Source organism: Phyllostomus discolor, chromosome 8 (assembly GCF_004126475.2).
Source record: "Phyllostomus discolor isolate MPI-MPIP mPhyDis1 chromosome 8, mPhyDis1.pri.v3, whole genome shotgun sequence".
In the NCBI taxonomy this organism is placed as follows: domain Eukaryota; kingdom Metazoa; phylum Chordata; class Mammalia; order Chiroptera; family Phyllostomidae; genus Phyllostomus; species Phyllostomus discolor.
This window is the reverse complement of record NC_040910.2, coordinates 48,649,487-48,673,682: the sequence shown is the minus strand read 5'-3', so window position 1 is coordinate 48,673,682 and position 24,196 is coordinate 48,649,487. Positions and strand designations below refer to the sequence as shown.

At 52.4% G+C, this 24,196-nt stretch overlaps 2 protein-coding genes across 2 annotated transcripts; both read left to right on the top strand.

Moving 5' to 3' along the window:
• The first annotated feature begins 1,385 nt into the window (after positions 1-1,385).
• Positions 1,386-3,201, top strand: JUND (JunD proto-oncogene, AP-1 transcription factor subunit). Its single transcript, XM_028519576.2, has one exon. It carries the CDS (start codon positions 1,534-1,536, stop codon positions 2,572-2,574), a length of 1,041 nt encoding a protein of 346 aa, XP_028375377.1. The 5' UTR covers positions 1,386-1,533; the 3' UTR covers positions 2,575-3,201.
• An 11,714-nt stretch (positions 3,202-14,915) lies between these two features.
• Positions 14,916-23,375, top strand: IQCN (IQ motif containing N). Its single transcript, XM_036032598.1, has 2 exons — positions 14,916-18,273; positions 22,243-23,375. The coding sequence occupies exons 1-2, from the start codon at positions 14,971-14,973 to the stop codon at positions 23,185-23,187; spliced, it is 4,248 nt and encodes a 1,415-aa protein (XP_035888491.1). The 5' UTR covers positions 14,916-14,970; the 3' UTR covers positions 23,188-23,375.
• The last annotated feature ends 821 nt before the right edge of the window (positions 23,376-24,196 follow it).

The window sequence follows — 24,196 nt, the reverse complement described above, 5'->3', positions numbered from 1 at the left end:
CCCACCAGCCCCAGGATAGAGAAGGTCCCCCTGCCTTCTGGGGATTTATGATCCACTCCATCATTCTGGATGATTCCAAGAATATAATGGGAAGAAGGGGAGAATCACCAGAGGGCATAGCACATGCAAAGGCCCGGGGGCACTCAGGGGCTGGGAAGCCAAGGCTCAGATAGGGTAAGAGTGAAAGGTCAGTGTGGGAAGGAGGGTATGGAGCTTCCACTACTTGGCTGAGGAGGGGGCTCCATCCTGAGTGCTGTGGGAGCCATGGAGGGGTTGTGTGCAGGGGCTGTCTGCAGACTCTGGTATCTCAAGGGTCCCTGGGGAGTGTTGAGAAAGGTGTTCCTTTCCTTCTATTTGTATATCCCATCCCCAGCCTTACGCTTAAGCCTATGGTGGCTCATTAAGCCCTAACCGTCATGATAATGGTAATAAGCAGATAATCATTACCAGCAGGGATTCTGGCCTAAGCCTAAACATCCTTACCCGAGGACACACAGCAGGACCTGGAAAAGAGTTAAAACGTAGGCGGCTGCCCAGGGGCATGGACACCAGGATTTTACAGGATGGATAAGAGCTCAGGCCTGGTTACAACTCTGGTCTCCTCAGGCAAGTCTGCACACTGCGCCTCAGATTCTCATCTGTCAGGAATTCGGACCCAGTGCTTTAGACAGCTCCCAGTGAAAAGTAGTAGGATCAAAGCGCTTTCAGCAACTTCTGGGAGCTCTCTTCTAACCTTCTCTGTCTTTCTGGGGCAAACACACCACCAGACAATGCGGTGAAGGTGGGTGAAGGCAGTTCTGGCCCACATCGCGGGCGAGCCACTAGCCACCGCTCCTCCAGGACTTCAGCCTCCAGCGCACACAAAGTTTGACCAAAACGCGTTATGGGAGGCACCATCCGTGCAGTGGAGCGGAAGGTGCCAGAGAGTAATTTATCCATCTGGGACCCCAAAACCCACCACCTTCGTTCCAGGGGACCGGCACCGCTCCCGCCGGCCGGGCCCCAGGATCGGCCGCGGGGCGGAGCTTCAGGGCTGGCAGGCGCCCAGTGGCTAGGCGCCGGATGGCCCGGCCTATCACGCCACCCGGACGTGCCTTGGCTGGAGGCGGCGCTGGGGACCTAGGTCGTACACAACGCTCCCTCCCGGTGCGGAGTGACCCGGCCCAGTCGCCCGCCCCGCCCCCATGACGTCAACCCACAAGGCAGCGCGCTGTTGTGCCGTTTACCGCGCGTCACCGGGGCAACGGCAGCCGGGGGGGGGGGCGTTGATAGCTAGACTCCGCCCTTCCATGTAAATGAGAGACGTCACCCACACCCAATGGCGAGCGGGGGCAGTGAGCTCATCGCGCTGGGCCGAGGCTATAAGAGGGCGCGCGGGTAGCGCGGCGCAGGAGCCGCCGCCAACCGAGGGCCGGGCGCAGCGGCTGCGGCCGGGGCGGGCACTGGGGCCAAGCGGACGGGGGGGTGCGGGCCCCTCGGGAGGCCGCAGCCACTCCCCTCCCCCCCGGACCGGCGCGGCGGGGGAGGCGGAGGATGGAAACACCCTTCTACGGCGATGAGGCGCTAAGCGGCCTGGGCGGCGGCGTCAGTGGCAGTGGCGGCGGTAGCAGCTTTGCGTCCCCGGGTCGCCTGTTCCCCGGGGCGCCCCCGACGGCAGCGGCCGGCAGTATGATGAAGAAAGATGCGCTGACGCTGAGCCTGAGCGAGCAGGTGGCAGCAGCGCTCAAGCCCGGGGCCGCGCCGCCCCCAGCCCCCTTGCGCACAGACGGCACCTCTGGCTCGGCGCCGCCCGACGGCCTCCTCTCCTCACCGGACCTAGGGCTGCTCAAGCTGGCCTCGCCCGAACTGGAGCGTCTCATCATCCAGTCCAACGGGCTGGTTACCACCACGCCGACGAGTACGCAATTCCTCTACCCCAAGGTGGCGGCCAGCGAGGAACAGGAGTTCGCCGAGGGCTTCGTCAAGGCCCTGGAGGACTTGCACAAGCAGAACCAGCTGGGTGCGGGTGCGGCCTCCGCTGCGGCAGCGGCCGGGGGACCCTCCGGCACGGCTGCTGGTGCCGCGCCTCCCGGAGAGCTGGCTCCGGCGGCGGCCACGCCCGAGGCGCCAGTCTACGCGAACCTGAGCAGCTACGCGGGCAGTACCGGGAGTGCGGGGAGTGCTGCGACTGTTGCCTTCGCCGCCGAGCCCGTGCCCTTTCCGCCGCCACCCCCGGGCGCACTGGGGCCGCCGCGCCTCGCCGCGCTCAAGGATGAGCCACAGACGGTGCCCGATGTGCCGAGCTTCGGTGAGAGCCCGCCGTTGTCGCCCATCGACATGGACACTCAAGAGCGCATCAAGGCGGAGCGCAAGCGGCTGCGCAACCGCATCGCTGCCTCCAAGTGCCGCAAGCGCAAGTTAGAGCGCATCTCGCGCCTCGAGGAGAAAGTGAAGACACTCAAGAGCCAGAACACGGAGCTGGCGTCCACTGCGAGCTTGCTGCGTGAGCAGGTGGCGCAGCTCAAGCAGAAGGTCCTCAGCCACGTCAACAGCGGCTGCCAGCTGCTGCCCCAGCACCAGGTGCCCGCGTACTGAGCCCGCGCGTGGGGCGCATGCGCGGCCCCCCTCCCCCGAGAGGCGGGCTCGCGTGGGGGGGCGTGGGTGTCCCGGACTTGGAGAGGGCGTGGCCCCGGGGACGCCCCCGGATGGTGCCAGGACTCAGAGAGGGCGCCTCAGACTCGACAAGCTGGACCCCCTGCTCCCGGGGGGCAAGCGCATGACTCCCCCCGCCCCCTGCCCTCGCGCTGCCTCTGACCTCTGCGCGTGGCCGCCCGAATTGCACAAACCCGCGCGCCCGGCCTCCCCTTTGTACGCACCGCCGCCGAAGAAGGTTCCGAGGGGGCGCAGCCTGAAGCCCTGCGTTGCCTTTTCTTTTACTTTTTTTTTTTTTTTTCATTTGGAAGAGAGAACAGTGTTTGATTCTGCCCTATTTATGTTTGTACTCGGGAACAAACGTTGGTTGTGTGAGTGTGTGTTTTCTTGTGTTGGTTTTTTAAAGAAATGGGAAGAAGAAAATTACTCTCCCCTTCCCTTGCTCTCTGCCCCGCCCCCGTCCTCCCGCTCCCCCTTTTTATTCTGTTTTGTTTTGCTACGAGTCTACATTCCTGTTTGTAATACTTGGTTCGCCCGGTTTTCTGTTTTCAGTAAAGTCTCCTAATGCCAGCTCTGCTCTCCGCCTCCTCCTTCCTCCGCCGGGGCTTGATGGGCTGGGCAAGGCCTGGCTCGTTCCCCTTCCCCCACACCTTCTGCCCTCCGCCCTCCTCCCCTGCTCAGAGGAGGGGGAGCCGACACCCGGGAGGGGCCTGCACCTCTGGCGCGCAGCGAGCGCCATCTAGGCGCGCCTGGGCGCGAGGCCGACTGTTGTCTGGGCTGGGTGGGGGACGCTGGAGACTTGAGAACCCGTCGGTTGGAACTACCGAGCTTGCAGTGTCCCCTTTGGGGAGGAGTTGACTGCAGGATGGAAAGAGGACAACAGCCCCAGCCCGGAGTAGGATGGAAAAGGCAGAGACTTTAAGCTTCTGGGCCAATGTTTGTGAAGTGGGCAGAACAATCAACCTGCTCCATGAAGTTCTGAAGAATAAGTTTGTTTACACTGTCCAACCCGCGGCCCACCACAAAATCGTAAATTTACTTAAAATATGAGATTTTTTTGTTGCTGTCTTCATTAGTGTTTGTGTATTTAATATGTGGCGCAAGACAACTCTTCTTCCAGTGTGGCCCAGAGGTGCCAGAAGGTTGGCCACCCCTGGTTACAGAGTAGTGCTTGGCTTACAGTCACTAGTGCCCGACGTGTTTATTATAGGTTAGGGGATGGGGCAATTGAGTCTCGGACCAGAAGGAAAGTGGCACAGGTGGGATCTGACCTAGGTGGTCTTCCTCTAGGACTGGAGGTATGAGTACTTTTTGTGGGGTCTCCCTTTTAGGTAACTGGGAGTTCAGGATTTTCCAAGCACCCCCCCCCCAACATCCTATTCTCCCATTTTGCAGAAGCTAAGGTTTAGAGAGTTTAACTTACTGGCTTGAGGTCACAGCCTTTTAAGGAGAGGACCTGGGTTTCTCCTCTCCAGACTCCTGACTGCTAGGCTGCCCACTTTGGGTTCCTCTGGGTTTTGCTACTGAGCGTGTGTGGCCCAGGACACAGAGCAAGCTGGGCTGGTAGGCATGTACTGAATGCTGACTGTACCCAGTCCTGCTCATAAGGTGGCTGAATAGCAAACAGGTACGAAGAAGGAATACTGTGTGCCCACAGTCCCTTGGCCATCAGAGTGGTGCCTCACCATCTGCATGTTCCCTCTAGCCCCGGTCAAGTGGCTGCCCACTTGAGACTTTTAAGAGCTGTTTTGGGGTTTGATTTTTAACTTCACCTGACACCACTTTCAGGCAGGCATTTCAGGAGGCACCCCAGAAGTAAGGGCTGATGCTAAGAGGGTGTCTTGACACAGTGGAGGCCAAATGCCATGTTTTGGGGGTAAAGCTTAACTATTCAGGAGAATGAGTCCCAATTTGGGTACCAATTTGCCACCCTGTGACCTCAGCCAAGTCTTCTCCACGCTTTGGCCTTTACCTGAGGTACTGTGATGTGGGTGCATTCATGTCAAGGAAACCTCTCCCAGGGCAGAAGTTGGAAATGTTTGGGGATTGAACAACAATGACGTGGTTAATACTCAAGTATGCCCTGAGCAGTTCCCAGCCTACAGAGAAGGGGAGGTCCAGGGAGATTGCGAGATCTGCACAGGCTATGTTTACTGTCCCTTCTGTTGCCAGTTGTGTGGGGTTTTTCCCTACACTAACCAATTCCCCAACTCTCCAGCCAGCAGCTGAGTTCCCTACAGTTTAGTTCTGAAACTGTTTACCTGGAATTGGCATAGTCCCCACATGAAGGGCTCAGTCCTGCAAGACTGCCCCCAGTGGTATCTATAGCTCAGTGGGTTGGGCATCATCCCACAAACCAAAAGGCTGCCAGTTTGATTCCCCGTCAGGGCACATACCTGGGTTGTGAGCCAGGTCCCTGATTGTGGGCATGTGAGAAGCAACCAATCGATGTTTCTCTCTCTTCCTCCCTTGCCTCCTCTCTAAAAATAAGTAAAAGCTGGGCTCCCTTTATGTGGCTTTGTGGATTGGGTGCAGGCCTGCAAACCAAAGGGTCACCTGTTCAATTCCAGGTCCAGGCTCATGCCTGGGTTACGGGCTGGGTCTCTAGTGGGGGTCATGGCAGGGGCAGCCCATCAAGTTTTCTCTTTGTACATTGATGTTTCCTTATTTTTCTCCTTTATCCTCTCTCAGAAAATAAAAATTTTTTATAAAAGTTAAAAATAAATAAAACCTTGAAGTTCCAACCCACTAATCTAGCCTAGATTTTTCTGGAGACCAATCTGCAGCTGGCCTCTTGTCCTGGCACCTCCCAGTGGCTCCCTAGGGAGGCCAGGCAGAGGCCCCTGGGCCAAGCTGTTGTGACTTTGGCAGGACCCTGCTGAGCTGAGGCCAAAATGTGTGTCAGCCCCAGCCCTGCCAGCAGTGATTCACACCAGGCCTCTGTTTAGCCCCAGGAGGTGACTGGGGATGGCAGCCTCACTTCCGTCTCTAGGACTGTGGCTAAGACTTAATGCCCATTTCCATCAGGCTGTGTGTAGATCCCAGGGTGTCTTGGGCCTAGCCCCACTCTGAGGAGACTCCATCCTCAGAGACAGACACAGATACCAGCTGGCCTTCTAAGAAGTCAGGCCCTGACTAGTGTGTCTCAGTTGGCTGGGTGTTATCCTGCAGAGTAAAAGTTTGCCAGTTCAATTCCTGCTCAGGGCACACGTTTAGGTTGCAGGTTCTGTCCCAGTTGGGGCGCTATGAGAGACAACTGATGGATGTTTCTCTCCCTCTCTTTTTCCCTCTCTTTCCCTCTCTCTAAAAATAAATTAAAGAATGTAAAAAGAAGTCAGTTTCCTTTACTCTAAACCCTGTAATGGCTTCTGGGCGCCTTCTCTATAAAACTGAAATTCTCCTACTGCTCTCCAAGGTCCCACCTGTGACCTCGCCTCACCCTCTTCTCTTTCCATCGATACCAGCTTCCTGTGTGTTCCCTCATTATGCTCAGCTTATTTCCATCTCAGGACCTTTGCCTGTACTGTGCCCTCCCCCTGATACCCAGCCCTTCACCTAGCTCTGCCACAGGCAACTCCTTCTCTGTGGGTCAGCCCATCCCACCTCCTTTGGTCCCTTCTAAGTTTCACGGCCCCAAATTATTTGAGTTAGTGTGTTGTATCCCCAGGCTCGGATCAGGTCCCAGCCTTAAGTAGGTGGTCAGCAAATTCCCAAGGGGTGAGAGACTGAGGCTGCTTCCAGACACATGGAGGTGGAGATTTAGGGGTCATTTCTGTGCTCAGAGCCCTAACTTCTCAGGATGGGCAGATTATAATACATCACAACCACCATGATTCTCAGTTCTGACCTGGGTCCCGCCCCCCACCGAGTCTGCCTTGTAGGACTCCCTCCAACTAGGAGCCTTCAGTGATTGGCTGGAACTTGGTTGTGAGTCACAAAGCCACCGTGGCACCAGGGCTGTAAGGCTGGTCATCCGGCTGGTGGGTTCAGCTTCAGGGGCAGGTGAGTGGGGCTAGTGGAGGGCTTCATGGTGGGTATATAGGGACCTGCTCATTCTTTGGCCCCCAGTGTCCTCAGAGTCCCCTTGGGCTTTTCAGCCTCTCTGAGAGGGTTTGGCATCCCAATCCCTCACAGCAGGGGCATTAAGTTTCCCTAAAGGCCTGATGGTGGGTTTGTCTGCCTGGGGGCCCAGCCTGGAAAGTCTATCACATCTTGGAAGCCTGGGAAAGTAGGCTTAGTGCATGTGACACATAGGGAAATGGGCTTAAAAGAGTTCACCCAAAATTGCCAAGCCAGTCATTCACCTTGTGTGTCAGGGGCCCCTATTCTTCCTTCTTATCCCCTGTAACCCTACTTCTCTTACTCTGTTGTCTGTTTGTTTGCTCATTCTGGTTGAATTCATCGAAAGGGCTGAACCATGTGGTTGATAAAACCCCAGGGTGGACCAATTAGTCTCTGAAGCTGCCAACTTCAAGTCTGAAGCTTGGGCTATATCCATCCATCTCATCTATCCATCCATCTATCCATCCTATCCATGCAAGCACAGATCCATCTAGCCATTTATCCATCCATAAACATCTATTGAGCACCTACTGTGTGGACTGTTCTAGACTCTGGGAATCCAAGAGCAAACAAAAGAGACAGACATCCCCACTGATGGGTAGCTCATAGTCTAATGGGGGAGGCAAATCAGAAACAACATAAAGAAGTAAGTCACAGTATGTTGGCTTCTCCAGACCTCAGTTTCCTCCTCTGTGAAATGGGGACAATGACTGTCCTCCTCTAGGGGAGCTGGTCTCAGGCCCATTGGGTCTTATGATTCAGTTCTCATTGCCCCTTTTTCTGAATGGGCCCTTCTGCCTTGAGGCTGGGGTGAAGACTGAGCATGGGGCTGGACATTCAGGCCACCACACAGGTGAAGCCAGATTGTTCATCATGAAAAGAGAAATGCATGGGCCTTTGAGAATGAATTGATTCTGGTCAGCCCTATCTCAAAATGTCTAGTCCATTTTCATCTCGATAAATGATATGGCAGATTGAAGTCTACCATTTTACTATTATTCTTTCTGTTGTACTTGAGTTCTAGTACTGTATTCTCCTTCTTCTGCTTCCTTTGGGTTATTTGAATCTATAAATGAACCTCTCAATATGTTCTCTGTGAAAAAGGAGCTCTTTTGATTGTCTCCTTCCAAGTGAGTGTGATGTTAACCTTTCTCAGTAGAGGGCACTGTTGAGACATTGCTGAACAAAGAGGCTCACTTGCAAGAAGGGCCAGTATGGAGACTCCAGGTGGAACCTGCCTCAGTCATGAGTACAGATCATCATTCCTCTGCAACTTTGAAGCCTTAACCTGATGGAAACCTTTCTCCAGCCTTCTTGACCCCAAACCAGAGCCCTCATGGCAACCCATGCACTGCAGGCCTCCTGTCCTCATCAGCACCTGCACTCCCAGCATGTGCTCACATTGTCAGTTGCTGATCACCTGCTTCTCCAACTTTTCCTTGCCCAGCAACTCCAGAACAGCTATGGCCTGGCCAAACCAGCAAATATCTCCACCATACAGTCTCTGCTAAACCACATCTCCAAGGAGGTCCAAATCTGCTCCAAATTTGCTCTTCCTTGGAAACACTCCCTCAGCTCTAGGAAACACTTAGAGTTTCATTTTACCTTATGGTTAGTCTTTTATCATCATTAACAATTCTTTATGTTAAACTTCCCTGCTTTAAATAGTTAACTACTTCCCTATTAGTTAAATAGTTAAATAGTTAACTATTTAAAGTAAGGAAGTTTAATATAAACTCTGTCTCCTGATTGGGTCCACAGCAGAGTGGTTCTACTGTCTTCTGGCTTCCATAGTTTTTGATAAAAAGTTGGCTGATCGATGAAGTTGCTCTACTGGGTGTTACATATTATTTTCTTCTGGATGCTTTCAAGATTTGACCTTTGTTTTTCAAGACATTGACTGGATTGAGCCCAGGTGTATAGTCTTTGTATTTATCTTGCTTAGGATTTCATGAGTTTTTTATTTTATTTTTTATTTTTTAAAATATTTATTTACTTTTAGAGAGGGAAAGGGACAGAGAAAGAGAGGGAGAGAAACATCAATGTGCCGTTGCCTCTCGTGCACCCCCTGCTGGGGACCTGGCCCACAACCCAGGCATGTGCCCTGGCTGGGAATCAAACCAGCGATCCTTTGGTTCACAGGCCAGCACTCAATCCACTGAACTCAACATCCAGGGCAGTTTTTTAAATCTATAAAAACATTTTTTCAACAAATTTTGGTCATGATTTCTTCACATATTTTTTTATGCTTTTCTCTTTTTGGGGGGACCCCAATTATATGTGTTAGGCCTTCCGATGTTGTCCCAGAAGTCCCTAAGTCTTGCTTTAAGGCCCATTTTCCTTCTCTGTGTTCTTAGTTTGGATAGTTTCTATCTCTTTATATTCAAATTCACTGACTCTTCTGTCATCTGCACTTTGCTGGTTAGCCTATCCAGAGAATTTTGAAATTTCAGGTATTGTATATTTTTAATTTTAGAATTTTCACCTGTTTTTTCCCCCGGTATCTCTTTTTTCTATTTCTCTGCTGAGATGCCCCATCTCTACACTCATTATGAGCATACTGGTATTTTCCTATTAATCATAATTATATAGCTACTCTAAAATCCTTGTCTGCTAATTCCAACATCTGGGGTATCTTGGGGGTCATACTCTATTGATAACTTTTCTTTTTCAGGAGAATGAATTGCATTTCTGTGTTTATTCATAGATTGAGTCATTTTGTAATATAGCCTAAGCATTGTGAGCATTATGTTGCAGAGGCTCTGGATTCTGTTATATTCTTCCAAAAAGTGTGGTTATTTTTGTGTTAGGCAACTAACCTGGACTCTTTATCACATGCATTGCAAACATTTTCCACAGTCTTTTGTCTTTGACCTTGTTTATGGCATCATTTGCCATACATTTTTTCTCTTTGTGAAGTCAGACATTTATCTTTTTCAGATCTTTTGAGTTTCCTGTTTAGGTTTATGAGAGCTCCCTAATTTATATGTTACACATTCTAATAAATACACACATTCTAATAAATGTTGTCATAATTTAAAAAATCTTCCCCTGATGATATATCCATTGATTTGAGGGAAGGGGTGGGAGAGAGAGAGGAGATCAATGTGAGAGAAATTGATGTACATGCCCTGAAGGGGATCAAATCTACAACCTCAGTATGTGCCACGATCAGTAATTGAACCCACAAGCTTTTGGTGTATGGGACGATGCCCCAGCCAATTGAACCACCAGCAAGGACAATGTTCTCATAATTTTTAAATTCATCTGGATTTTGTTTTTGGACTATGTTATGAGATAGGGGTCCAAGTTCTGTTCTTCCAGGTGAATTGCCTTGTACCATTTGCTTGTACCTCATACTATGATTTTTATCTCCTGAATTAAAATACAATGTACCATTGCTACACTGGGATCAATTTTGGTTTCACCGTTCTGTCTCAATAGATTGTCTAGTTCTGGGTGGGTACCATACTGTGATCATGATGGCTTTCCAGCATACTTACATGTCTGGCAAGTCAAGGTCCTCTTTACTAGTCTTCTCATCCATGATCTTTGCTGGTCTCATTTATTCTTTCATTTGAACATTGAAAACATTCCTTCCATTTTCAGAACACTCCCTGTTGGGGTTCTAATTGAATATGAACTGCCCTCTGTGAATGTGACATTGTATAATACTAATTTACATGACTTCTTTCTTCCTAACCTTGTGGTCTGTCTTTCAGATGGCTTTCATCTCCTTTCTGGACCTTCATATAACTCCTTTGGTTTTTGTGTAAAATTTGTTTCTATGAATTGTATAATTTTTCACATTATTATGAATGGTATTTTCCCCCATTTTCATTTCCAGCTGATTTTTTTGTCAAATACAGAAATGCTGTTGGTATTGTATGGGGTTACATGCCTAGGAAAGACAGGAGATAAAAATATATAGACACAGATTTATATAAATATATAAGCTATATTTAAAAATCAAAATATTAATAATAACATATTTAAATATAGAATATATAGATATATGAGGGGAGACTCAAAAAACCCTCGGAATTATCTTCTGGAGGTGGGCCCCTTGTGGTACAGACTTCCCCCAGTAGGTGAGTGTTATAGACCCCATCTGTAACAGTGTGCCAGCTGGCATTGTTGTGAGAGGCTGCACTTGGCTTCAGTGAATTTGTTTTGAAGACTCTTTCAGCGTGTTTGCCCATTTCATGATGGGTGATTTATGAGTGCACCTGCCCACACCATGCTGAACGTTCAGCAGTTTTTGACCCAAAACGACATGACCCTTGTGCCCCACCCTCCCTATTCACCCAATCTCGTCCTGAGCAACCTTTTCTTTTTTGTTACCCGGGATGAGAAAGCCCTAAAAGGGAAATGTTTGAGGTGAAACAAAAACAACAGAAGCACTAAAAGGCATCAAAATTGTTGAGTTCAAAAACTGTTCCGAGCAGTGGAAAAAAATGTCTTGATAGGTGTATTGTATCAGATAGAGAGTACTTTGAATGTGACTGAAGTTTAAACATGTAAGAATAAATACAGTTTTTTACAAGTAAATTACAGGCTTTTTGGGTCCCCCCCATCATATATGTTTATGTAAATATATATTTTAAAATTAGAATATCTTGGTTCTTCTAAGTAGACTATCCCTACACCAGCTAGCTCTCCTATTGAAATGTTTACACTAATCCTTCTAGTCCTTGTCATCTCACTTGCTCTAACCACCAAGAGTGATGCCTGCAGTGAGGGTGGCCAACTGTGCATCTTGTTCTTTCCTTTAATAGAAATGACTAGGATTTCACCACTGAAAGTGGCATTTGTTGTGGTTTTGTGGTTAGCCTTATCGTATTTATATACTATTCTATTTATTTTTATAAGTTTTTATTATTAGAAATAGCCATTGCAGACTCTGGCTGGCTAGCTCAGTTGTTTAGAGCATTGTTCTGATATGCCAAGGTTGTGGGTTCAGTCCCTGGTCAGGGCACGTACAAAAATCAACGAATGAATATATAAATAAGTGGGGAAACCGATGTTTCTCTTTCCCTCTTCCTTCCTCTGTCTCTAAAATCAATAAATAAAAAGTTTAAAAAATAGCCATTGCATTTTATAAAACACCTTTTAGGTACTTTTTGAAAAATCAATAGGCTGTCTTTTAACTTCTAGATGTAATGAATTACCTTGGGGATTTAGAGATATGGAACCATTCTTATATCTTTGCAATAAATCCTATTTGGCTATAATATTCTGTTGATACCTGGTCATGTTTCTTTAGGATATCTGCATCTTACCTATGAGTTTGCATTTTCACAATCCACAGAAACTCATGTGACTGCCCCTAAAGCCTCCTCATGACCCTTCCCAGCCACTCATAGCCTGTCTTCTAACAGCAGAACTTCACTTCCTCTGTTCCCTTTTTAATTTCCTATACTTGGAATAACCAATTTGTCCTTTTTTTAAAAAAATATTTTATTTATTTATTTTTTTTAGAGAGGGAAGGGAGGGAGATAGAGAGAGAGAGAGAAACATCAATGTACGGTTGCGGGGGGTTATAGCCTGCAACCCAGGCATGTACCCTGGCTGGGAATCGAACCTGGGACACTTTGGTTCCCAGCCCGCGCTCAATCCACTGAGCTACGCCAGCCAGGGCAATTTGTCCTTTTTTATCTTTCACTTAAAATAATGTATCTGAGATATGTGTATATTGCTGAGCTCATTCTCCTTGCTGTGTTGAATGGTATACATTGATTTACAAATAAATCAACATTCCTATTGATATTTATTTATACTGATATATTGTTAATATATAGTTGATATATTCATTTTTCTGTTGATGGGCATTTGTATGGTTTCTGGTTGGGGATGGGTATAAACACTTAAACCTCTTTAGTATATTTGTCAGCATGGATTGAGTTGCCTTCAAGAAACTATTTCCCCAAGTGGTCCATATTTTTAATTTTAGCTGTTCTTTTGGGACTAGACACCATTTCTGATGGCTGGCTAGCATGCTCCTGTACAAGTGTTCTATTGATGAATTTAAGAACCTCCTGTTGATAAGCATTTGAGTTGTTTTCAGTTTGAAAATAATTCTTAATCCTCACCCAAGGATTTGTTTATTGGGTTTTTTTAGAGGGAGGGGAAGAGAGAGAGAGAAAGAGAAACAGCGATGTGAGAAACACCAATTGGCTGCCTCCCATAAACGCCCCAAGAGGGAATTGAACCCATAGGTGTGTGCCCTGACCAGGGATCAAACCTGCAATCTTTTGGTTTATGGGACAATGCTCCAACCAACTGAGCCACCCAGCCAGGGCTGTTTTCAGTTTTTTCTCTTCTAAACAATACAGTGATGAAATTCTAGAACAACCTTCTTTATGCATTTGTAACGGAACCCCTGTCAATCACCTTTTTGGTTATTTCCAGTTGTTTTGTTTTTATGCACAAAATATCACTGGAATCAACTTTCTTGTATATTCATCTTTGTGGGCTTAAAAGATTTTTTGTTTTCTTGAGATTTTAGATTTTTTGCCTTTTTAAAAAAGATTTTATTTATTCATTTTTAGACAGAGGTGAAGGGAGGGAGAAAGAGAGGGAGAGAAACATCGATTTGTGGTTGCTTCTCACATGCCCTATATTGGGGACTGGCCCACAACCCAGGTATGTGCCCTGACTGGGAATCGAACCTGTGACCCTTTGGTTCACAGACCAACACTCAATCCACTGAGCCACACCAGCCAGGGCTGCTTTTAATGTCTCTTCTTATGTTGGTTTTGAGGACAGAGCCAGCCCAGGGAGTGTTGTACATTGCATCGGATGAAGGGCTGAAGGCTGGTTACTCTTACAAGCTGGCTTCGGAGATTGCACCTTCTTTTCCTGCTCCTCCTCCAACTCTATGACCCCTCAAGGTATGAAGATGCTGGACAAGGGTCTAGCTGGTCCAGTCAGAAGGGGGGAACTTTGGCCAAACATAGGCTCCAAGTTATGCATCAGGGTTGCTTGACAACATCCCAACTCTCTCTGCAGTAAAGTACTTCTGAAAACTACAGTCATCTCCTCATTCTTCCTTCTACCCATCCTTCCATCTGCCATTTATCTGTCAGTCATCCACCATCTATTCACTGATCCATTCATCGGTCCACCAATGGTCTCTTCACCAATTCCTTCAGCTCACTCCACTCACACACCTATTTATCTACTCAGATTTCATCTGTCCATTCACCCATCCATGTATCCATTCATTCATTTATTCCTCACTCCCTCTACCCATCCTTCCAATCACTCACACATTCATTTATCCATCCATCCATCCATCCATTCACCTGTCCATCTATCCATCCATTCACCAATCTACTCATCCATCCATTCATGTACTCATCTACCCATCCATCCATGTATCATTATTCCATCCATTCATCCATTCATCCATTCCTCCTACCTACCTACCCACTCATTCATCCATCTACCCTTTCATCCATCCATGAGTTCATTTCTTTATTTATTGATCTGTTCATAAATCTATCAACTTCATTTACTCATCCATTCTTTCACTGAACCTTCCATCCATCCCTCCAACTAAGGGTTCATCCACTGATGTACCTTACCAGTATTTAGTCATGCATCCATCTATCCATCCAACTTACTTTTTAAAAGATATTTTAAAAATTTATTTTAGAGGGGAAGGGAGAAAGAAAGAGGGAAAGAAACATTGATGTGTGAGAGATACATGAATCAGTTGCCTCTCGCACACCCCCAACTGGGGACCTGGCCAGCAACCCAGGCATGTACCCTGACTGGGAATCAAACCAGCAGCCTTTTGGTTCGCAGGCCAGCAGTCAATCCACTGAACCACACCAGCCAGGGCTATCCATCCAACTTTCAATTCACCCATTCATTTATTAGTCAAGTTAGTCACTCACCCAATACCCACCCATTCACAGCCTAGAGCCACACCCTATGACTGAGACGAGGTAAAATAAGTGACTCAGACCTGTTTCTTGCCCTCTAGAAATTTATAGTCAATTAGGAGAGGCAAATAACAATAACGCACCCACACAAACAGTATGATCAGTGCTGTACTCATAATATGTTCCAGATTAGGTGGCCAAGAGGCCAAGACAGAGAGGGCATGTAATGAATGGGAGAAAGATTGCAAGGTGCCAGGAACAAGGTCTAGGTCCTAGGATGAGCACTTGCTCCAGCCAGGACCCCTCTTGTCTGCATGACTCCACTCTCTGACCACCTCCCTGCCACCCTCCACAGGCAGAGTTGATCAGCCTAGGAACCAAGACAATGCAGCAAGCAACACAGTTACAGTTGTTACCCAGTGGACAGAGCTCCTCCCAGCCCCAGCCCACCCCCAATTTTCAAGACAAAGCGGGGACGCTGTGTTCACAACCTCAGTGTGAGCAGCCTGCATCCAGGGAGACCCCCCTGCAACAGCCAGATAAGGATAAGATGGTGCCTCGCCGCATTCCACGCCTCCGGGCCGTGGTCGAGAGCCAGGCCTTCAAGAACGTCCTGGTGGATGAGATGGACCTGATGCAGTCTCATGCAGCCACCCTCATCCAAGCCAATTGGAGGGGCCACCGGCTCCGGCAGAAGCTGACTTCCCAGATGTTGGCAGCTAAAGCCATCCAGGAGGCCTGGCGACGCTTGCATACCAGGCGCCTCCTCCGGTCTGGCAAGGAAGTGGAGAAAAAAATGAGCACGGACGAGGGAGATATCCCTTACCATCCCCCCCAGCAGGTGCGGTTCCAGCCTGCAGAAGAGGGCAAGCTCCTCCCTGCCCCACCTGTCATGGTGAGTAGGGAGACCCAGGCTCCTTCTGCTCCCGTCTCAGCTGCCTGCACCCACCAGCTGACCCTGGGGCAGCCTCCAGGCATTCCACAGCCTGGCGTGCAGGCTCCGTGTGCCACTGGAGGCCCAAACGTCACTTTCCAGCCACAACAGACTGTCTCCATGAGACTTCCATGTCCAGCGAGTCCAGATGCAAAGAACCACCCGCATCTGCCAGCAAGAACTATCAGAAGTACCAGTCTTATCCACACAGAAGGTGACACAATGAGAACCAAGCAAGTGATTACCAGAGCCAACAAGGGAGGAGCCCTGGGGCCACCACCATGTGGAAGGTGTGCCCAGGAACTTCACAGACCCCTCAAGACCCAGACCCAAGGCCCTGTGGAAGCAGAGGTCCTCAAAGCCCCACCCCAGACAGGCCAAGCATCCGTGATGACCAAGACCCCACTCCAGTCGTGTTTGGCATCCATGATGAACAAAACCCTACCCCATCCTTGCCCAGCACCCACAGTAACAATAACCAAGACCCCACCCCAGGTAGACCAAGCAACTCCAGTGGTCAAGACCCCGCTCCAGTCATGCCTGGCAGCAATCTTGAACAAGAACTCAGCCCAGCCATGCCCGGTACCCTCAATAATGATAACAAAGACCCCACCTGAGCCGTGCTTGGTGGCTCCAAAGACCAAGACTCCAGCTCAGATGCGACCAACAGCCTCGATGACCAACACTGCATCCCAGACACAACCAGCTGCCATGTTGGCCAAAATCTCACCCCAGATATGCCTGTTGACTTCAATGATCAAGCCTCCAGCTCAGACATGCCCAGTGCCCATGGTGGCCAAGACCCAGCCCCAGACATGCCAGGTCCCTGTGATGCCCAAGACCCCACCCCAGACATGCCAGGTACCCATGATAACCAAGACCCGGCCCCAGACGTGCCCATCAGCCACAATGGCCAAGACTCCACTGCAGACATGTCCAGTAGCTACAATGGCCCAAACCCCATCTCAGACACTCCCAGGGGCCTCGATGACCAAGATCCCTCCCCAGACACGTCTGGCAGCCATGATCACCAAGACGCCAGCCCAGTTACGTTCAATGGCCACCATCCTCAGGACGCTGTGCCAGACCCCTTCTGCAGCTGGAAATCTGAAGGCTTCACCTCCAGCAGTTGTGGAAGCTGGGATTCCCAACACTTCATCGCATACATGTCTGAATAGACCAAAGGCCAAGGCTGTGGTGACTGGGAGGCAGACAGCTGGCATGGTCAAAGTCTCATCCCATTCACACTTGACTGAGGGAAAGGTGAAATACTGCCCCCCACCACATTTGGGGGCTGGGGCTCCCAAGGCTCTGGCTAGGCCTTCTTTGGAAGGTGAGAAAATGAAGGCCTTCTACCAGAAACAGGTGAAAACAGCAACCATGTCTAACACCAGTGTGGCCAAGGACAGGAGCAAGGTCTCATCGCAGGCACAGCTGAAGAAAGATGTTGTGAAGGTTCAGTCCAAGGTGTACACGCCTGTAGAAATGAATGTGGTTCTACCCCAGGCACAGCTGGGCACCCGTCCAGCTAAGGCCCTGCCCCAGGCACAGATGGCCACCTGTTCAACCCCAGCCTCGTCCCGTGGACATCTGTTTGCCAAGCTGTCTGTAGCCCTGCCCCAGGCAAATCTGGGCACCTGTATGTCCAAGCCCCCACCCCAGGCACATCTACCTGCCAAGCTAAGTAAGGCCCGGACCCTGGCCCATCAGGGCACGTGTCCAACCAAGACGCAGTCCCGGACGTATCTGACCACAGGAGTGATAAAGGTCCAGTCTCAAGCAGATCTGCCAACCAGGCAGACCAAGGCCCAGTCCCAAGCACCGCTGGTCCCAGAAACAGCCAAGTGCCCCTACACTGCCCATCAGGCCACTGAAGAAGGCAAGACTCAGTCCCAGCCACCCCTGGCTGGGTTCAAAGCTTCTGCCCGGCCCTGCCAACAGGCTGGCCCTCTTGGCACTTTGTTCCGAGCCAAGCCAGAGGACAGACTGACCCAGCTCCCAGCCCATGGCTATGCCCAGGGTAAAGCCCCCCAGGGCCCACACCAGGAGGCCTCTGAGACCCAGAGCATGCTGGTGCCTCTGCTGGCATCCAGTGGACATCTCACATGCAATGTTGAATCCTGTGGTGACAGCGGGACTGCCTGGGCCCAGCCATCAACCACCAGCCCAGCTGTACCCTGTCAGGAGGAGCTGGTGGCCTCCCAGCTTGCCTCACTGTGTGCTGAGCTGGCCGCTGTGCTGGGCTCTCAGGATGACCTCCGTGATCTGCTGGCAAAAGCTCTCTCCCAGGGGGAAGTGAGGGCAGCACTGAACCAGGCCCTGTCCAAGGAGGTCCTGGGCACCATGATGGCCAAGGTCCTGCCCCAAGGCATGCTGGGCACAGCACTGGTGAAGGCGCTGTCCTGGGGCGAGCTGGGCGCTACACTGTCCCGTGCCCTGTCCCGGGGTGAGCTGCGGGCAGAACTCACTAAGGCCATGCAGGGCAAACTGGGGGATATGCTCAGCAAGGCCCTGACGGAAGAGGAGTGGGCCACCCTGAACCAGGCCCTGTGTCAGGGTGAGCTGGGTGCCATCCTGAGCCAGTCCTTGTCTCAGGCGGCCCTGAGGAGTGGACTCATCCTTCCTAAGGCTGCCTCGAAAACATTGGAAAGTGGGATGATGGTGACACCGGCCCCAGTGGAGGTGACCTACAGGGGGACCCCGTCAGCTGCGTGGGCGCCCACCCTGGGCTGTGTGAGACCACAGACCAGCAAGGTCAGGGTTCCCCTGGGTGGGGCCTGGGAAGGCTTTGTCACAGGCTGGCCAGCTGGGCTGTTGGAGGAAATGGGGGATGGGGCCCTGGTTTGGGGGTCACCCTGCTTGTCCATGGTCTTGGTGGGCACCTCCTTGGTCAGTAAGGTGATCACCACCATTCTTTAATTTCCCCTGATCGCTGGTTTGGACCCCACTCTGTCATGGGAGATGGGGCTCCCCAGGGAATGCTTGCACCCAGGAGCTGGCAAACTGGCATCCTATCTCAAGCCCAGGGCAAGTGATGCAGGCCCCAATTTGCCTGCGTCACTCCCCCTGCAGCTGCCCCACCAGCTGTGGCAGCTGCTCATTGCCAGTGGCACGATCCCAAACACCAGCTGGTCATTGGTGGCTGGTGGCATGGCCCCAAGCTCCCACAAGCCACATGTGGCCAGCAGGGTGGCCCCACATCTGTTGGTGTCATTGCGGGAGGACAGGGTAGCCCCAGACAAGCTTGCCAGCTCTACAGGTGGTAGGAGGGCCATCCCTTCTCACCAGTGTGCCACTGCCTATGGGGGTCCTGCTCGTTGCTCTCAACCCTCTGGAGTCACCTGGGGGACCCCTGGGGTGTATTGGCTATTAGCAGCCAAAAGTCTGCAACAGCCATTCGTGGTCTCTGAAGAGACCACGCAGAGGACTCAGTCCCTAAATCATAAACGGGCCTTTGTTGGGCAGTAGTGAGATGATCCACAAGGTGACTTCAGATCTGCTGAGGGCCACCGCAGTGAGCAATGTGCCCCTAACCCAACCACAGACCCTTAAGGCCTGTGACAGAACCCCAGCCCCTCTGCCTGGCTCCATGGTTCCTGGTCATCATGGGGCATCCAAGAGTCAGGGAGAAACCAGGCTGTTGGAAGCCTCCCCAGGAAGCTGGTTAAAGCCCACCCACACTGCCATCCCTGGGCAGGAGAAGAGTCAAACACAGGGTATCGTTTCTGGCCAGTCTGGGCCCCTGAGGTGGATTCAGATCTATCATCATCAAGAGTGAATGCAGTGGCCCTTGTCTGTGCAATTCGTCCTTTCTGACTGAAGTCACCTCAAATATACCACATCCATCTAGGGCTGGCAGCACGGGCCAGGGGCTGAGCCAGCTGTCTCTGGTCACTGGAGCAGATCCATGTCCAGATCATCTGATGGATCATGAGGTGACCTCAAACTTCCAGGCCCCTAGGCCCAGGGAGGTGTCCCCTGGGCTTCATCATCCACTTGGTGTTGGTAGGGGGTGTCCAAGCACAACAGAACATTCTGCTGTTACTGTTTCACCCCCAAACCTCTGCTAGGCATTCTGTGGGCAGTGGAGAGGACTCTTGTCTAGGCCAGGGAACCAGAATGTCTCAGGGCTTTCTATTCAGGGGCCTGGCTATAGGCACATCTCAGGGCACTGTGGCTGCTGGCAGGCTCCCAAATATATCTTGGGGGACCCTGGCTGATGGCAATTTCCCAAGTGTGTCTCAGAGTCCTGTGTCTCCTGCCATTACAAGGAGTATGTGCCAGAGAAGTGTGGCAACTGCTGCGGGCCCATGGCAACCTCAGGTGGGCAGTGTCATGGCTCCCATGGCATCCCGGGCCTCTGTGACAGGTACCCCTTGGGTTCATAAACGAGCCTCAGGGGTGGACCCTGACTTCTCTCAGACTCTAGTGCCCAATGGACTGGTCTGAGGCCACCTAAGTTCTCCCCGGCCACTGGGGGCCCCAGCGTATCTCAGGTCAGTGTTGATCTCCCAGTACCTATGGACCACCAGCGTCCTCCTGTGCCCACAGCCACCTCATCCAGTCATCAACAAGCAAATGCTTTCAGCCAGGAGTCTGTGACAGGCATGGCCAGTCTCCTGGTGCCAGGTTCTGTAGCCAATAGGATGACCACAGCCATGACCTTAGGTACTGTGGTTGGTGGCATGGCCCCCAGCCCTCCCACAGGGTCTATGATCAGGGGTGTGGGCCGGAGCCTTCCTGTGATCAGTTGTGTGCCCCCCAAGCTTCCATTAGGTTGCACGGTCAATTGTGTGGCTCAGACCCTACCCTCAAGCTCCCGATTAGTGACATGGGCCATGGTCTTCCTCCAGGTTCTGTGGTCAGAGGCAGGAGCCATAGTCTCCCTCCGGACTCTGTGACCGGTGGCATGGGCAAGGGCTGTCTCCCAGATCCCATGGCCAGTGCTGTGTCCCACAGCCTCTCTCCAGGCTCTGTGATCAGTGGTGTGACCCAGAGCTTTCCTCCAGGTTTCGCAGCCAGTGGCATGGCCAGGACCTGACTAGGTTCTGTGGTGAGCAGCATGCTTCCCAGACTGATTACAGCACCTGGCGCTGGTGGGAGGAAACAGTGTCTCTTTGTAAGACCCTCCACTAGGCTAACCTCTCCAAGCCTGCTCCTAGGTTCAGTGGCAAGTGGGATGGGCCACCATGTCTCTTCCAGTTCTATGGTGGCTAGTGTGCTTATGACTGGGGAGCTGAGTCAGGGCCTAGTTCTGAGGTCCATGGCTACGGTAGCTAGTCTACCCCTCACAGCTGGAAGCGTAGCCTACAGCCTTCCCCAGGGGTCCACGCCCACTGGACTCACCCCTTGTCCTTACCATGGAGCCCTGGCTGAGGAGGGGTCTATAGTTCCCTTTCAGGCGTCCTATGCCACTAGTGTGGCTCAAGCTCATCCCCATGCCTTAGAAGCTGGTGGCAGAGCTAGAGGAGTGCCCACAGTTCTGCAAAAAGCCTCACAGTTGAGCCACCTCTTGGGACAATGGCCGTTGGGACCAAAGACGGCCAGGCCAGGATGAAACTGGAAGACCTGAACGAGGCTCTGTCCCAGGGGTCTGGATCCACAGGGAGTCCATGGTCCTTGAGGCAACCCCACGGATATCCGAGAGCCCCCAGGCACCTGATGTCAACTATGGCCATGAATTCCTGGCAGAGGACAAGATTGTTCCCAAAGGCCCAAGGCTGCCATTGGAGGAGGTGGCTCCCCGCCAAGCCAGGTCATGATGAGTGGCAAGGACCCTGTCCCTTCCCAGCCCCCCGAGTTTTACCAAGCACCTCAAGGCTGGCTGTGTCATCCCAACTCTGTAGCAGAGGTCAGCAACCAGTTGGGGGACTTAGTTCCCACTTTGTGACTTCTCACGGGGCCTCCCTTGGTTCACCAGGTATCAGTGACTCACATCATGCCCCAGAGCCCCTTGGCCACTCCCACTGTCCCCAAGAGCCTGTTGGCCACCACCACAGTCCCCTGCAGCCCCGCAGCTGCTCATTTCCCCTGGAGCCCCTTGGCTTCTCACATGCCCTGGAGCCACTCCCAGGAGTGGGTGACTTCTGCTAGAATGTCAGGGGCACCCAAGCTGGGCCAGGGCAGTTCTGTGGCATCCAGTTTGCACCTGGGGTCTGTGTCTGGGATGGGGACCGCAAGCACTTCCTGGAGGTCACCAGAGGTCAGGGGCCACCAGTGTAGCCGCACATATGCTGCCGTGTCCATCTGAGGCCAGTGGCATGCTATCCGGTGGGTCCAGGTGGAAGCTGTCCCTAGTGCATTTCAGGGGCCAATGTCTGGGAACTGGCTCAGGGCAGCCACCATGAGGTCCTTGGCTCTGGAAAGTCCTCCAGGTCCATGAATGGAGGCTTTGTCTCTAGAGTGCTAGACAGTTCTGTAGCCAAGACTGGGTCCTCCCAGCAGGTTGGGGAGCATGCCTCCAGCCCCGCACAGGAAGGTCCCAAAACCTCCATGGGCGCACTGCCAGACATAAAGCCTGTTATCTGTATTGGTGACCTGGCTCACAACAGGGCCGTCCCTAGGTTGCACCACAGGGTTTGAGGGATATCTCTTGAATCTTCATCAGGTGGTTCCCATTGGTCCCTTTGTAACCAGGAGTCACTACAGGGACCTCAGGATTTCCACAGCATCATTGCTCCTGTGGACAGTCACAGGGCACCCCTGACTTCCACTGTACTACAGGGCCCCGTGGATGCCGGCGTGGTTGGTGGCCAAGCGTGGAAGCCCGCTGTCCCCAGTGTTGCGGTCAGACCCATGAACAGTGCTGAGGCTTGCCGTGGAGCCTGGGCGCCAGCCGGGTGCACTGCGCCGTGGGACGCCATGGGCAGCGGGGCAGTGGTGGATCCAAGACGGCTGGGCGAGCTGGTAGCGTCAGTGCAGACTGTGGAGAAGATAATAGTGCAAGCTGTGATCACTATACAGGCATGTGCACGTGGCTACCTGGTTCGCCGTACCATCAGGGTGTGGCACCGGTGGGCTGTCATCATCCAGGCTGCCTGGCGTGGTCACTGCACACGGCGGAACTTGGCCCAGCTCTGCAGAGCTGCCACAGTCATCCAGGCCACCTGGCGAGGCTACTTCACCCGACGGAGGCGAGCCCAGCAAATGCTGCTCCCTGCCACGTGGGCTGGCGTGGGCAACAGGGTCCGATCAACCTCCAACCACCGCTGCTTCCAGTCCTGCCAACCAAAGGCCTGCACCCTCTGCCAGTCGCTGAGTCCCCGGCTGGGGAGCCTGCCCAGTGCAGTGATGCTTGTGGGTTCCAGCCCTCGCACGTGCCACATGTGTGGCCAAACACTGCCCACACGGGTGGTACAGGGCATGGGCCAGGGCAGTACAGGCCAGGCGGGCACGCCACGGCGGGCAGTACAGGCCAGCCGTGACACCCAGCTGATCCCCCAGAGCCCTCGGCGGCAGCTCCTTGGCCAGAATAAGGCAGCCATCATCATCCAGTCTGCCTGGAGGGGCTTCATTGTGCGTCGCCGGCTGAGGCAGCAGCAGGTAGCAGCCAAGATGCTCCAAGCCACCTGGCGCGGCCACTATACCCGGGCTTCCCTCACCACAGATGCACTCTTGGGACCGGCGGCGTGGGACAGCCCACAGAACATGCAGTGGCCAGGAGTCTAGGACCTGGCCTGGTGGGGTCACAGCAGGGGAGGTGCAATGTGACTCTCTTGGTCTAATGAATAAAGCCCTCCCCAGCCGGGGTCTTGGTCTGCCTGTGCTCCTACAGCTATCTTGGACATGGGTGTGGGGAGATGGGTGGAATCTAGAACACTGTGGACTGGGAGGAGACCCTAAACTTCTAACCACACCGTTGGCACCCACGGTCTCTGTCTGAGATGGGAACCCAAGCCCTTCCCAGAGGTCAGGGGCTTCCAGTGTGGCTGCTGAATCTGTCCATGCCTGGTGGGGTGGTGTCCAGTCTGATTTAGATGGAAGGTGTCCCTAATGCACTTCGGAAGCCAGTGTCTGGGAACCTGGCCCAGAACGGCCACCACAAGTCCCTTGGCACTAGAAAACCCTATGGGTGAATGCATGGTGCCTTTTCTTTTAAAGGAAATTCTGGGGGTTCCAGCCATGTATGAATTTGGTGAGATGCTGGGCTTATCCCCAGGGGGATCCAGTCTGGGTGAGAGAGAACTAGACAGAGATGTTCTCAGCCCATGGGTCAGGGACAGGGAGGGACAGGGCATGGAGGGGGAGAGGGGGCTGCAAGCACCCAGAGAGGCAGCCTGGTTGGAGGAGGGGCAGAGAGGGTGATGGCATGGGTTTAGGGCAGCTATGGAGGCGGCCACAGAGTGGTGGGGGCTGTTGGGGGAGGGGAACTGGAAGGAGCAGTAGTGTCCTGAAGGCATGGGCAGAATCTCAGGGCTTGGGGGTCATGGTTCAGGTAGGATTTTTAGGCAAGGTGGGGGTCAAGTGTAAAGGTGGCCTGGTATGGCACCCCTGAGAAATGTAGCACCCCCATAGGCCCCGTGTCCTGAGGCCCCACCTCTGCCTCTCCCCTGTGCAGGTGTATAAAGCAGCCAGCTGGCCATGCACCTGGCCACTCATGACACCCGTGCAGAGCCTGGCCTTCACCCTCCCCAAACTGGACTGCTGGGCTCCCAGCTGCTACCGCCGCTCCTGCTGC

Excerpts from the sequence above, each read along its gene's own strand:
- JUND (XM_028519576.2), top strand. The coding sequence starts at position 1,534 with ATGGAAACACCCTTCTACGGCGATGAGGCGCTAAGCGGCCTGGGCGGC.
- IQCN (XM_036032598.1), top strand. The coding sequence starts at position 14,971 with ATGCAGCAAGCAACACAGTTACAGTTGTTACCCAGTGGACAGAGCTCC. Across the intron at positions 18,274-22,242 it reads TGAGACCACAGACCAGCAAG|GGCCCCGTGGATGCCGGCGT; the intron begins GTCAGGGTTCCC and ends ACTGTACTACAG.